The 13,760-nt window shown below is 59.0% G+C and overlaps 1 protein-coding gene across 1 annotated transcript in view; it reads left to right on the top strand.

The window, feature by feature from the left end:
- The first annotated feature begins 4,925 nt into the window (after positions 1–4,925).
- CHD5 (chromodomain helicase DNA binding protein 5) overlaps positions 4,926–13,760 on the top strand; it is a 61,796-nt gene continuing 52,961 nt past the window's right edge. The window contains exon 1 of the mRNA XM_065897356.1: positions 4,926–5,004. Within this exon, the coding sequence (XP_065753428.1) occupies positions 4,926–5,004 (79 nt within the window). The remainder of the gene's footprint in view (positions 5,005–13,760) is intronic.

Below are 13,760 nucleotides of genomic sequence, written 5' to 3'. Positions count from 1 at the left end.
AAATTTCTTGAAGCAGAATTGTTTGCCTGTTTCTCCGCCCTGGAGGAGGCAGTGTTTCTTTCAAATTTAACTGAGCGTCAGTCGCTCTTTGGTGCTGTCCATTACCATGATTATTAACTTTGTTAGCAAGTTTGTGACTTGGGTTTGCAAATTTTACTTGTTTGTTGCATTGATGTTCCCTTGTAGTAATTCTTAGTTTGGTTGTAAAAAAATTAGCCCTGGGCTGAAATTAGCATATAAGTTTCTTTTTTTTTTAAACTATTCCCAGAATCTAAAACTTGTAATAAAATTGAAACTTTTTGGTTTTTCTATGCCTTTTGAACTCTTGTATTTTGACTTTTGATCACATTTTATATTAAAGTGGCTAACGCATGGCTACTATTATTGTACAAGGCTTTTTTTTTTTTTAAAGGATTGGCATGTTAATCTGTTTAGCAACAATAAATTGGTTGTCCTCACTGATGAATTGCTGTACCAACAATGACCTTGGACTTCATTAAGTTTGAGAAGAGCATGTGTCTTTTATTCCCACTTTCTTCACCCTAGTTATGCCGCGGTGCCTCAGGTTCTGGAGTTGACTTATAACCGAACTCTCCATGTAGAATTTCTTCAGACCCAGAGCCGGAGAATAACTTTGCAAACACATGACTTTCTGGTGGAAACGTGATGTGAACTTGAATTACATGGCACCCATTATCCCAGCTGTGCCCGAGCCACAGTTTAGACCCATTTCACCTGCCTGATCAAGGCACAGGAAGAGACTGGGTCTTGGAGCGTTTCACGCTGAGATTTAAGTGCATAAAGGTAGTGAAATAGGAACTTGGTGCAGCCTTGTTCTCAGCTGACTCCAAATCCAGCACGGCTTCACCCTTGGCTGGGTGAACACTATCTCATCTGAGGTTTAATTTTGTTGCTTTCCTTTCAAAAGCCCCCGCTACCCCTTTCTGTGGCTTTTTCAGTGGTGAAGGTGTGCTTTTCTGAGTAGTGTCATCCTCCTAGCATTTTGGGACGAGCCACGTGGTGAAATAGACCAGTGCTGGCTGGTAGGTGGTGCCTAGCACAGAGGTGTTCGGAAACATTGGTGTCACAGATGGGGGGAAAGTGGGAGAGTTGGATCACATCAAATATATTTTAAGACAATTGGTCAAAATTACAGAATGTTTTGGGGTATTTAGGCCTCAGCCTTTTTAGGGGTCTCTTGGTTTCTTGGAAGGTGAGCAGGACCCCAGTATGGTGATAATGGTCCCCTGGTCCATCACTGACACGTTCAGGGGAGCTTGGAAGCTTGCTCTCCTTCCTCTTGCTGCCTGGCCCTTCTGCTGACTTACCCCAAACTTCACAAGGCTGTAAGCAGGGCCCTGTGCGGGCCCCCCTTCCTGTGAGGGGGGCACATCCCTAGGAGGTGGGTCCCTGACAAGAGACAGCTACAGATTTGGCAGTACCAAGGGGACAGGCCTCTGCTTGGTAACCTTGGACAGAGCCAATATATTTTTAAAAATAGTTTTGATTTTTTAAATGAATTTTTCTTGGAGTATAGTTTATTTACAATGTTGTGTTAGTTTCTGCTGTACAGCAAAGTGATTTAGTTATACCTATACATGTATCCACTTTTTTAGATTCTTTTCCCATATAGGTCATTACAGAGTATTGAGTAGAGTTCCCTGTGCTATACAGTAAGTTCTTATTAGTTACCTATTTTACATGTAGTGGTGTGTCAATCGCAGTCTCCCAATTTATCTCCCCCCCCTTCCCTCTTGGTAACCATAAGTTTGTGTTCTACATCTGTGACTTTATTTCTGTTTTGTAAAGTTCATTTGTACCATTTTTTTAGATTCCACGCATAAGCGATATATGAAATTTGGCTGACTGACTGACTTCCCTCAGTTTGACAGTCTATAGGTCCGTTCTAAAATATTTTGATTTTATTTATTTATTTTTGGCTGTGTTGGGTCTTTGTCGCTGCGTGCGGGCTTTCTCTAGTTGCATCGAACGGGAGCTACTCTTCGTTGCGGTGCAGGGGCTTCTCATTGTGGTGGCTTCTATTGTTGCAGAGCACGGGCTCTAGGCACACGGGCTTCAGTAGTTGTGGCATGCGGGCTCAGTAGTTGTGGCTCGCGGGCTCTAGAGCGCAGGCTCAGTCGTTGTGGCTCGCGGGCTTAGTTGCTCCGTGGCATGTGGGATCTTCCCGGACCAGGGCTTGAACCTGTGTCCCCAGCATTGGCAGGCAGATTATTTTTTTTTCTTTTGCGGTACGTGGGCCTCTCAGTTGTGGCCTTTCCCATTGCAGAGCACAGGCTCCGGACGCGCAGCCTCAGTGGCCATGGCTCACGGGCCCAGCCGCTCCGCAGCATGTGGGATCTTCCTGGACCGGGGCACGAACCCGTGTCCCCTGCATGGGCAGGTGGACTCCCAACCACTGCGCCACCAGGGAAGCCCTGGGGCTTGTTTTTAACAGCAGTCGTTTTTGGTCCATTGTTATTAAAATGTATATTTAATAGTTTAACAGTAATCAACGCTCTCCTTTAAATACTACTAGAGATTGTTAGGCAAAAATCCATTTGTTTCTGTCCTTCCAGTTTCTGCTTTGCTTTGGTTTTGGTCATTAAGTATTGTTACCTAGCTGCAGCCATCGCAAGAACAAGGACGGGGAGAGGATTATGAGTGATGAACATCTCGACTCTGATTTGCCAAGTTAAGCAGTTGGAACTGTTCTTCGTTGAATGATGTCTGACTTAACCTCACCTTGGGAACTGGAGCCAGGGTTAATGGTGCGTGTGTGGTGGGCTCTCTGGTGATGGGAAATGCTGTAGGTCACAGTTTCTCTGAAGTGGGACAGGGACCTGTGGAAGTGTCCTGAACTCATTCCACCATGTGGGAGGGGTTGAGGGCAGGGCTGGGGACTGGGGTGGGCAGTTTGGTGGCACTTAGGGTCTTTTCCTGGTTAACATTCAGGAAAACAGGAGGTCTGGAAAGAGGAAGGCAGCCTTGCCAGGGAAAATGCAGGCCTGCTAAAGCCTCAGTGGTTGAGGTTCCCTCAGCTACGTGTCCAGGAGGTGAAATACAGCTTCAGGCCAGGAGGATCCCTTGCTTTCTTAGTCCGCTTCCCTGCGGCCCTTCCCTTGGCCCTTGCAGGCCACCTGCTCGGGGCAGATTCAACATCTCTCCTAACGTGGTTTAAAAGGGATCCTGGAGACGGGATTCCCAGTGCCCTGCACTTTTTCCGGGAGGCTGGACTGTTCTCTCCCAAACGTGACTGCAGAGGAGCTTTGGTTTGGGGCTTGCTGTCAATTCACTAGGTCGGAAGGGGGAGGAAGAATGTGCTGCATATTTCTCCAGCTTCCCCCCCCCCCCCGCCCCCCATGCCATCCATCACCTTCAGGTCACAGCTTGGACTCACTGTGGAGTGGGTTGTGGCCACCTCCCCAAGAGGTCTTGCACTAGGGGCCCTTGCCAAGCACCCACAACTCTCCTGGTTCCTCAAAGTCCCCAGGAAGGAAGAGCCCTCCTGGTGATGCCAGTGGCTCGGGTACTGGTGAAACAGGTGAGTGCCCACCTGGATGGAGCGGGTGCTCAGCCAATACCAGAGGGGTGGGTGCCAGAGAGGAAACCTCCTCCTGGCTGCTTTGGGCTTCCCAAGTCAGGTAGATCTTGAGGGTCCTTGGCATGACAGGGTCCTTGGCATGACTGGGTCTCCAGTGGCTTCCCCCAAACGTGTCTGGCCCCAGGCAGTGAGGTGAGAGCGCCCGCCCTTTCCTGGCTCTTCTAGGGGTAGAAAGCCCGCCCCTGAAACTTTTGCGTTCGTAGAGTAGCTTTAAGACTTGCTGCAGCCGAGGCTGGTGGCGCGTGTTTAAAATTCTAGTCTTGCTCCCGAGGGCTTCGGCCTCCATCTTCACCTTTAACAACCGAGGGCTGGCGGCGCGGTTCCTTCCCGCTCCGCGCGGAGTTTTGGGCACAAAGAACGCAGAGCCCGCATCACCCCCGGGGGTCCGGATGTGTTTAAAGCGGACCCCGCCTGGAGGGGCGTTTTGGAAGTGGGCACGTGTGCGGTGGGAGCGGGGCGCGATGGGGTGAGGGAGGAGCCAGCCTGTACAGATTTTTCTGGAGGAATCAGACCCACTGTCTCCAGAGCGGCCCTTCCCCAAGTGCGGGACGCATTTTTTTTCGAATCCTCTTTGGAAAGGGGATTAGAAGCGTGTTGCGGCCGGTGCGGGGCGACCAGGGTCTCGGCGCGTGTGAGCGAAATACTGGAGCTCGCTGCCCGCTGCCCCGGGGACCCCGCCTCCGCGCCCTTGGGGACCCATCCCGGGCGGGGGCGGCAGCGGCATTGGGCCCTGCCGGGAGTGCGCGGGCCGGCGTTTCCCCGCCTCCCACCGGGCCCGGCCCACCCGAGTCCCAGCTCCCAGCTCGGCCGTCGGGTCCCCGGGCGCGTGGTCGCCTCGACGGCTCCCCCTGCCGGAGCGCCCTATCCCCACCCCGCACCCAGAGTCTCAGGACTAGTCCCCCCAACTTGTTCTCTGCTGTTAACTAGTCGCGCTGCCGGAACGATGGGATGGGGTTGCCACAGCAACCAGACTGGACGTCACAATCCGGGCATGTGTGCCGCCCCCCCCTCCCGCCCCCCCCTTTCTTGCTGCCTGCCGCCGGCGCTGCCGCCGCCGCCTCGGCCGGCTGCGGGACTCAGGCTGCGGGGCGCGGTGGGCGGAGCAGCCCGGGCTTTGCGGGGAGCGGGGCGAAGGCGGCCGAGAGGAAGGGGGTCGAGACGGGGGAGTGGAGGTTTGGGGGGGTGGGGGGGGGCAGGCGGCCGCCATCTTCTCGCCGAGGCCGCCTCGCCCGCCGCGCGCGCCCGTCCGGCAGCACACGGGTTAAGGCTGGCACCGCGCCCGGCGGGAGGGGGGCGCCCACCTCCCCTCCCCCCCGCGCCGGGCATGCGGGGCCCGCTGGGCACCGAGGAGGAGCTGCCGCGGCTGTTCGCGGACGAGATGGAGAACGAGGACGAGATGTCAGGTGAGCGGGGCGCCGGCTGCGCCCGGGGCGGGCGGCGGGGGACGAGGCGACCGGCGGGGCCCCGGGGCCGGACCTCGCGGGCAGCGCTGGCGGCGCGCGGGAAGGGGCGCCGGGCTGCGTTCCCGCCTTGCTGGCGCCGCGCGGCCAAGGGCGCGGGGCTGGGCGAGCGGCGGGGAGCGGCGCGCGGGCCGCCAAGGGCGGGTACGATAGGGGCCACCCTGGCCGCGGCGCGGGCGGAGGACCGCCGGGGGCCTGCGCCGGGCGCCCGAAGCGGGGAGGGGACGCGGCGCCGCGGGGGTCAGCCCGCGTGCCCTTGAAGGGGGCGGGAATCTCGCTCGGCTGCTAGTGCCGCGCACTCGGCACTCTCGCCCCGCGCCGCGCACCCCTGGCCTCGCGGGGACGGGCGGGGGAAGGCGGGACCAGATACCCGGACCCGGCCGGTCTCGGCCCCAGGGTGGGCTGGGTGGGGCCCGGAGCGGGCGGAGGACGGGACGTGCTAGAGGAGAGGGCGAGCGCCCTGGCTGGGGCGGCTTCCCTCCGGGCCCACGAAAGCTCCGGGGTGAGGCGCGCGGGCTCGGACTCCCGCTCCCCTTACCCGGCCGCCGGGAGCCGGGACTGTCGCTCTCAAGCACTTTGCCCGGGCCGCCGGCGTCTTCCTGGCGCGCCCTAGCGCTGGCCGGCGCCTCCAGCCCGCGGTCGCCCGGCTAGTGGCGTTCCCAGCCCACCCTGCTTTGGCTCCGGGCCTGACTCGCAGGGCCACCGCCCCTGCCCTTGCCACCCCTCTCCAGAATTCAGCAGAAAGAGGGCTTGTGCGTCAGGGGTAGCCTCGCGGGATCATTCTTTACTCAACGCTCACCGTTTGTTTGGGACGTTTCCCCTCCTGGCACAGCTGGGCAGGGCCTCACCCTGTCAAGCAGCCTTCCTCCTTCCCTTCTGGGGGACGCTGTCACATCGCAGCTTCCCCGCACCGAGTCACGGCCCCTCCTGGGGGACTTGTGGGCGGTGCCGGAGCCCTCCCTGGCCCTGGAGTGGGGCTGTCTGGCCCCAGGGGGGAGCATATTCCACAGATTGGCACCTTAACTCCTGTGTGCAGGAGGTGAGGAGGGGAGGACCCAGGGGCGGCAGCTCCTCTCTGCTCTGCCTCTCCTACTGAGGGGCTTCCCACCAGGCGGCCATGCCCACTGGGGGGGTCTCCTCCCCTGCCCACTTGTTCCCTTTAACAGGGTGACTGGGGCCTCACCCTGCTTTTCAGGTAGTGCAGCCAAGTTTGCAAAGAGCCTGCTGGGGTGACGGGAGTGGGGGTGAGGTGGCCACACATGGGTGGACAATATTGGGACAATAGTTGACTGTTACGTGCTGGGGTCCAGGGAATTAGGCCCATTTCCTGGAAGGGAACCCAGAGGCCTAGCACAGGCACTGAAACCCATGGCTGTTTTCTACTTAGGAAGCTGGCTCCTTGGTAAAGCTGGTCACTGGCTTCCTCAGTGAGTGGTGCTCGGGGCGTGGCCCTTTGTGGCACTGATGGGGCCAGTGGACAGCTGAACGCTCGTGAACAGACTTATTTCTGGGACTTCACCAACCCCCTGATGGGGTCCCCTGTCCCCCTTTCCCATGCGTTCTGGCTCTCCCTGGTTGTGTCAGGGCTTGGAGGGGAAGGGAGGCGAGGAGGCCAGGGAAGGTGTCCCCAGACTGGCGGGCACCCAGCTCACTCCACTTGGGCCTCGGTCCGAGTCGCCTGCCCACCACCTTTCCTCCCACCTGCTTGCACCTGTCACTCCAGGGCAGGGCGTGGGGGGGGTGGGCTTGGCCCCAGGGCCTCTAGGAAGGCCTCCAAAGTCCCGCAGAGCAGAGACTGCAGCCTGTCCTTCAGCAAGGCCAGGGGCTCCCACCTCCAGAGCACGTCCTGAGCCTTCCCGAGCTGCCAGCTCCTCTCTGTGTCCCTGGTCCAAACCACTGTCCCCTCCGGCTGGTCCCCTCTAGAGCCTTCTAACCAGTTCTCACCGACCATGCTCCGCTCAGCAGCCAGGGTCACCTTTGAAAACACAAAGCAAACCCGGACCCCCACGGCTTGGACTGACTGCAGAGTCCCTTTTCTATTCCACCCTCATCTCCACCCCGACCTCCTTGTTCACACTCTAGCCTCCCTGATGCTTCTGGAACCCCCCCAGGCTCCATCCTGCCCTGAACGTTGGCCGTGACCCCTGCCAGACCCAAGCTTTCCTCGGCTCACAACTGCCTCCTTCCTGCCCGTTAGGTCTCAGCTCCTGGCTCCAGCGTAGCCCCACCCCTGTCATTCTCAGGCCCATTTTAATGCTTTATTTTCTTGGCAGTGCTTCCCTGGAATATTATCACCAGCTGACTTGTGTCCGTGGGCTCCCGCCTTGGGTGTGACTCCCGTGACCACCCACTGTGCCTGGCACCTAGCACTGTGGGCGCTAGAGAGAGGGTTGTGGTCTCAGTGTCTGAGGGCTGGGGGGTCCCTGGGTCACCCTGGCCTTTGGACGTGATGACAGCCTCGGCCTAGGCCTCGTGTCTCTCCTGAAGTGCTGGCCGCCTGGCCCCCTTCCCTCCACTGCGGCCTCTCTGCAGCCCTTCAGCCTGAGCTCGTGGCCGTGGCCCACAGGGCTGTAGGGCCAGCAGGTCCCCCAGGTGGCCGTTTGTGGATGGGGGAGCCGGTGTGCTGGGAGCTGTCACACTAGGTTTTCAGTCTGCCGCAGCGGACTCAGTACTTGTCAGGCCTACTGTCTTCACTCTGCCCGTCCACCACCCCCCTCAGCAGTGTTCTCGTTGCCACCCGGGCTTTGGTCGGGCAGCTCTCTGGCATTGAGGCGGGTGGTTGAGCCTGCTTGCGGGGGTCGGGGGAGGTGCCTGCCTCTCGGGCTCAGGGACCCCAGCTGCCAGATTCCCCTGGGCGTTCAGAGGGCTAGTCCAAGAGAGGGCTCAAGAGTCGGGTGGCTCCGCCTCTGCTGCTTGTTTGTGGCCTGACCTTGGGCAAGCTACCCAGTCCCTCTGCCTCAGTGTCCGCACTTGTGGAATGGGCTGTGGCGTCAGCTACCTCATAGAGGGCTTATTATGAGGGCTCGTGAGGCGGTGCACGTGGAACAAGTAGGTCACAGTGCCCAGCACATAATAGGTGCCCAGTAAAGTGTGGCTTGTAGTTAGCACCGTCCAAGGGGAGCAGTTGGCCTGCCTTCCCCAAGGAAATGCTTCTGAGACATGCACCCTCATCCAGTAAGCTGGGGGGCTGGGAGCCTGGGCCAGAGGGGCTGGAGTGAGGGAGGGAGGAGAGGGCCTCAGCATCCCAGGCCTTTTCCCTGCCTTGTAGGCCCAGCCCTTCCTCAGTCCCACACAGAGGGGTGGGTTTCCTAGAGCTGGTGAGCCCATCTTCTCTCCAGGCCAGACAGTGTGACCACTCTGGCACTGGACTGGCCCAGGTCCCCCTAGCCCATCTAGGCTTCTGTGGGCCCAGGGACCAGGAGGGAGGGAGAGCCACGATTCCTGAAGGTCTGTGCCTTCTTAGTGAGCTCCCCCCACGTTGGGGAGATGTGGGTTTGGGACATCCCGGGGAGCCTGGTCATATTCAATACTGTTTGCCGAGAGGAGGGAGGTAAAGTGGTTATAGCACCCTTTGCCCAGTGGCTTGGCCTGTGGGGTAGTCACTGCATTCTAAATTGATTTATCATTTCATCAATTCATTCAGTCACCCACCCACTTGTTAATCCACCCACCCATGTATCCACCCTCCCACCAGAACATCTACCCATCCAGCCACAAAACCAACCAGTACACCCACCATACACTGGCCAGCCATCCTACCCATTCATCATCCATCCATCCATCCACCCACCCACGCATCCATTTATTTAATCTGTCCAGTCCTTCCTTCCTTCCATCCATCCTTCCTTCCATCCATCCATCCATTGACCCATCATCCATCCATCCACCCATCCATTTATTTATCTGTCCATCCATCCTTCCTTCCATCCATCCATCCATCCATCCTTCCATCCATCCATCCACCCATCCATTTATTTATCTGCCCATCCATCCTTCCTTCCATCCATCCATCCTTCCATCCACCCATCCATTTATTTATCTGTCCATCCATCCTTCTTTCCTTCCATCCATCCATCCATCCTTCCTTCCATCCATCCATCCACCCATCCGTTTATTTATCTGTCCAGTCCACCTTTCCTTCCTTCCTCCCTCCCTCCCTCCCTTCTTTCCTTTCTTCCTTCCATCCATCCATCTTAACCAGTCTCCGCCCATCCATTTATTTACCTGTCCATCCATCCTTCCTTCCATCCATCCATCCATCCGTTGGCCCATCATGCATCCATCCACCCATCCATTTATTTATCTGTCCATCCATCCATCCTTCCTTCCATCCATCCATCCATTTATTTATCTGTCCACTCCACCTTTCCTTCCTTCCTCCCTCCCTCCATCCCTTCTTTCCTTTCTTCCTTCCATCCATCCATCTTAACCAGTCTCCATCCATCCATTTATTTATCCATCCAGTCCATCCATCCATCCATCGGTCCATTCATCTATCTGTCCATCCATCCATCATCCATTTGTCTATCCATCCATCCACTCACCCACCCAGCATAGATTTCTTGCATGTCTTCTCTGAGCGAGTATTGAACACAGTACACGGTGTCTGACTTTCTGGGGGTTTTGCAGGTGAAACTTTTGAGACTTCCTGCCTTGTCTCTTTGGCTCTGTCCTTATTTCCTTCCTGTTCTTATTCTCACTTACTCTTTCCCCATGTCTATCCCTTTGTCTGTCTCCAAGTCTGTCAGGCTGTCTTCCCCGAATCCTTGCTTCTCTCTGTCTGTCCCTCTCTTTCCCTCTATTGTCCTCGTCCCCTCCCTCCTGGCCTCTCTTTCCTCCTTTTCCCCATCAGTGCTCTGGGCCCCCAGCCTCCTCCATCCTCACTCTTTCCGGGCCCCACTCCCTTAGGGTAAAAGCTTCCCCTGTCCTCCGCCCCCACCAGGCTGCCTGCCTGCCCGTCTGCCCGTGGTGCTCAGGACTGACGTTTTGTTTGATGAGATGCCAGTGAGGTAGTGTCTGGGTTTTGTTAAATGTCATAAATGAATTATTAATTCTCTCTTGGGCGGGAGTACTGCGGCCCCCCCCCAGCAATGTCAGTAGAGACCTGTGGTGTGGGGGGCACTCCAAGGACTGATGGGAACCTTAGTCTTGGTGACCCCTCCTTGGCCAGCCCTAGGGTGGCCCTGAGAACCCCTGGCCCAGCAGTGGCCAAACGAGAGACCCCCCTCCCCCCGCCATCCACTCCTTCAGCCCCGGCCATCCTAGCCCTCCTGAGGCCCTGGGCCCCGCCTGCCACTGCCAAGCACTTAAACTGCATCTCACAGTTTCTAATTCATCACCCCGTGAGAAAGGCAGTCCTCAGCCCATTTATCTTTAAATTTTTATTTATTTATTTAATTTTGGCTGCGTCGCTCAGCCTGTGGGATCTTAGTTGCCCGACCAGGGATTGAACCTGTGCCCTCAGCAGTGAAAGCACGGAGTCCTGAGCACTGGACTGCCAGGGAATTCCCAGTACTCGGCCCATTTCAAGAATGAGGAAGTGGGCTCAGTGGAGAAGGGATTGGGGGCCACCCTGCCAGGAAGGGGTGGTGGTTCGAAGCCTGAGCTCCCCTGTCCCTCCTCCTGGCCTCCAGGTGGTCTTGTTTCCTGCTTGGGGGAACAGAAGGAGACCCTCTCCACAGGCTTCAGAGAGGATGGCGGACGTCGAGCTGGGTCCCCATCGCTGACAGGTTTGCTTACCTTTCTGGACTCGGGTGACGGAGCTCTTGATCCGGCTCCTGGCTGCACCTCCCCAGATCTGTCAGCCACCCCGAATCAGACGACCTACCTCTTCCTTCCACAGTCATAAGTTTTTCTTTCGCTCTGATCACCTTGTGTTTGCTAGGTTCCCTGTCCCCAGAGGACAGGGGCAGGGGATGGGCAGAGCATGGGGACTTGCGGTGGACTAGCCCTGACCCTCCCACCCTGAGGGACCACAGGTGATCTTTCAGACCAGGGGCCGGCCCGAGTCACCTCAGCGTCCCCTGGGCGTGCCTGAGCTTGGCACGTGGGCTATGCTGTTTAAATGCTTGTGAAGTAAACGTGGGGAAGGTCTGAATTCTGGGAGGGTCCTATACCTGGAGGGAGGGGCAGGCGCGGGGACCACACCTGGTGGTGGGAGCCACCTGCCGGGGCTCCATCCTGGCTCTACCACCTGCCGGCCGTGAGACTCAGAAGTGGGCAAGCGATGAGATCCTCGGAGCCCGTTTCCTTGTCTGCAGAGGGGGGTGATAACAGTACCGTCTCCCAGGGTTGCTGTGTGGAGTAGATGAATTCATATAAATGAACATATGCTCCCTGCTTCGAGCTTGGTGCAGGTGGTAGGTCCTTCCACTGCTATAAGGTGTTTCGCTAAGAAGGGTCCACCCCCCCCACCCCACCCCCCCCGCCTGGGCTGCAGCCTGCAGAGCAGCCTGGGGGTCCCGCAGGGCTAAGCCAGAGTGTGTGCAGCCCCTGGTGAGGGGCTGGGGGAAAGCAGCAGGAGGTGCAGGTGCCTCTCTTTGCTGTCCCCCGCCTTGTCCCCCGTCTCATCTCTGAAGCAGTCTCCCCCGGCCCTGCCCCAGACCTGGGAGACAGATCAGGGCTAATGGGTCCTAATTATAGCCCCTCTGGGGGTCGATGGAGCCTCGGGCCCTGGAGGGGCAGGGCTGGTGCGTGAGGGCAAGGCCGCCTGCCTGGAAGGGCTGGGGGGCAGCAGGGAGCTGGCAGACAAGGAGTCTTGAGGCCGCTTCCCCTCAGGACCCTCCCCCAGGGCGGGGGGGGGGCTCCCGCCTTACTGGTGGCTGGGTACCCTGAGGAGGCACAGGGCTGGGATCCGGGAGGGGCCGATGGGCACTGGGAAGGATTGCTTGGCTGTGACTCTCCAGGTCTGGTTTTAGAAGAAGCTCAGGGCTGGTTGCAGAAGAGGGAGGAGGGGGGCAGGGCTGAGTGGGAATCATGGGGGTGTCGGGGAGCAGCGTCACAGGAGGTCAGCCCTGGGCGTCCTCAGGGCCACCAGAAGACGTGCGGGGGAGGAAGATGGGGGTGGGCAGGGTGGGGTCCCCGTGGTCGTGTGCCAGCTCTGGAAGGGCCCTGGAGGAGGGATTTAACCAGACAGATGGCCCTGGGCCGTGAGGTCTTCTGGGAGTGGAGGAGGGGTCTGTCCGAGGGCAGAGGGCCTGAGGACTTCTCCTCCGAGCCCTGTCCTGGGCGTGGGTTAGGGCTAGAGGTGCCCCTACCTCCTTCCCAGGCAGGGTGGGGCGCAGCCCACGGGAGATCCCAGGCTTCCTTCTAGAACCTCTCGCGGCCTCCTGTGCATCCATGGTCTGTGCTGCTGGCCGGTCAGTCTGTGACCGTGTGCTGGGCTGGCCTTCCCAGTCTGGGGACTGCGCTGCTGAGGGGACAGGGGACGTGGGGAGGTAGCAGGAGGCGGGAGAGAGAGGCCCCCTCCCGATTGCATCAGCTGAGCCTGTTACATAACCGAGCTGGGCACAGCCAGGGTGCGGGGGTGGCTTTCCCAGGCGGTCTCTTTGCAGCTCCGGGGGAGGTGGAGGCCGTTGGGAGAGTGGGCAGGCGTGGACGGGCATCTCATCGACAGCCTGGCTCCCCGCCAGCCATGTCACTGTCCCCAGAGCCCTCCACTCCAGGATGACTGGGGGTCCCTATGAACGTTTCCAGCTGGCCCCGAAATCCTTGCCTCTCCCGTGCCAGGGCTCAGGGACCAGGACGGGCTCGGGTCCTGCTGCCCTAGCCTGGCTCCCCTCAAAGCCTGCCCACGTTAAACCCAGCTTTGGGCCTGCCCTCGCTGCCCGCCCTGTGGGCCGTAGCCCTGGCCAGGGCCACAGCATCTGTGCCCACCACGTGGTCCTGTCCTCAGCAGTGCCCCTGTCTGCCGTTCAGGACCGCTGAGCTGGCTTCCCGGGGAAGGCCAGCGCTCAGGCCACCCTCGTGTCACCTGCACGGCAGCTCCCTCACCTGCCTGGAGTTGGTCTCTCTCCGTGTCTGTGTTTGCCTGGCAGGATGGGGAGGGGACTGAGACTTGGGCATGCCCTGTCCCCGTGGACTCCTGGGGGCGCCGGACAAGACAGGGCTAGCACTTGCTTCCTGGGGGGCAGGGCCACAGGCCCCCTGGCAGCCCTGGAGGAGGGCCCTGGGGCAGAGGGATGCTGAGACAGAGGGTGCAGCCCCCGCCTTCCCTGGGTAGGGGGGTGGTACGTGTGGGAACTGGCCCTCCAGGTGTGGGCGGGAGGGGCATCCACTGGGCCACCAGCGTCACCAGCGCCCTCTAGCTGCACCCAGAGTGTGGTGATGGGCGCCTTCCCCCTCCCCTCTGGGGACTCTAGGGGGCAGGGTCCCAGGCCCTGGGGTGGACCCCTCTGGAGGATGGGCGATGTTGGAGCGCCCAGGGTGTGTCCAGGCATCTGTGGGTCTGGCGCGTTCAACAGCCAGGATGTTTTACTCTAAAATTTTTAGACTTCCTGGGCGGGGTTGGGGGGTGCCTATCATTTAAACCTGATTCAGTGAGGACACTCTGCCCATTTCCCATATGAAAGTCCCCTGCGTGGCCCTGGGACTTTCTGCCCTCCTAAGGGTCTCCCAGGGTGGCAGCCCCACAGGGGGGTCCCGCTCGAGGCAGACCCCAGACCGAGTGAGACTCCCTGTCGTGTCCCCCCACCCCCGTG

Source organism: Phocoena phocoena, chromosome 1 (assembly GCF_963924675.1).
Source record: "Phocoena phocoena chromosome 1, mPhoPho1.1, whole genome shotgun sequence".
Classification (NCBI taxonomy): Eukaryota; Metazoa; Chordata; class Mammalia; order Artiodactyla; family Phocoenidae; genus Phocoena; species Phocoena phocoena.
Note: the sequence above shows the minus strand (reverse complement) of the source record. Positions and strands in the feature narration are given on the sequence as shown.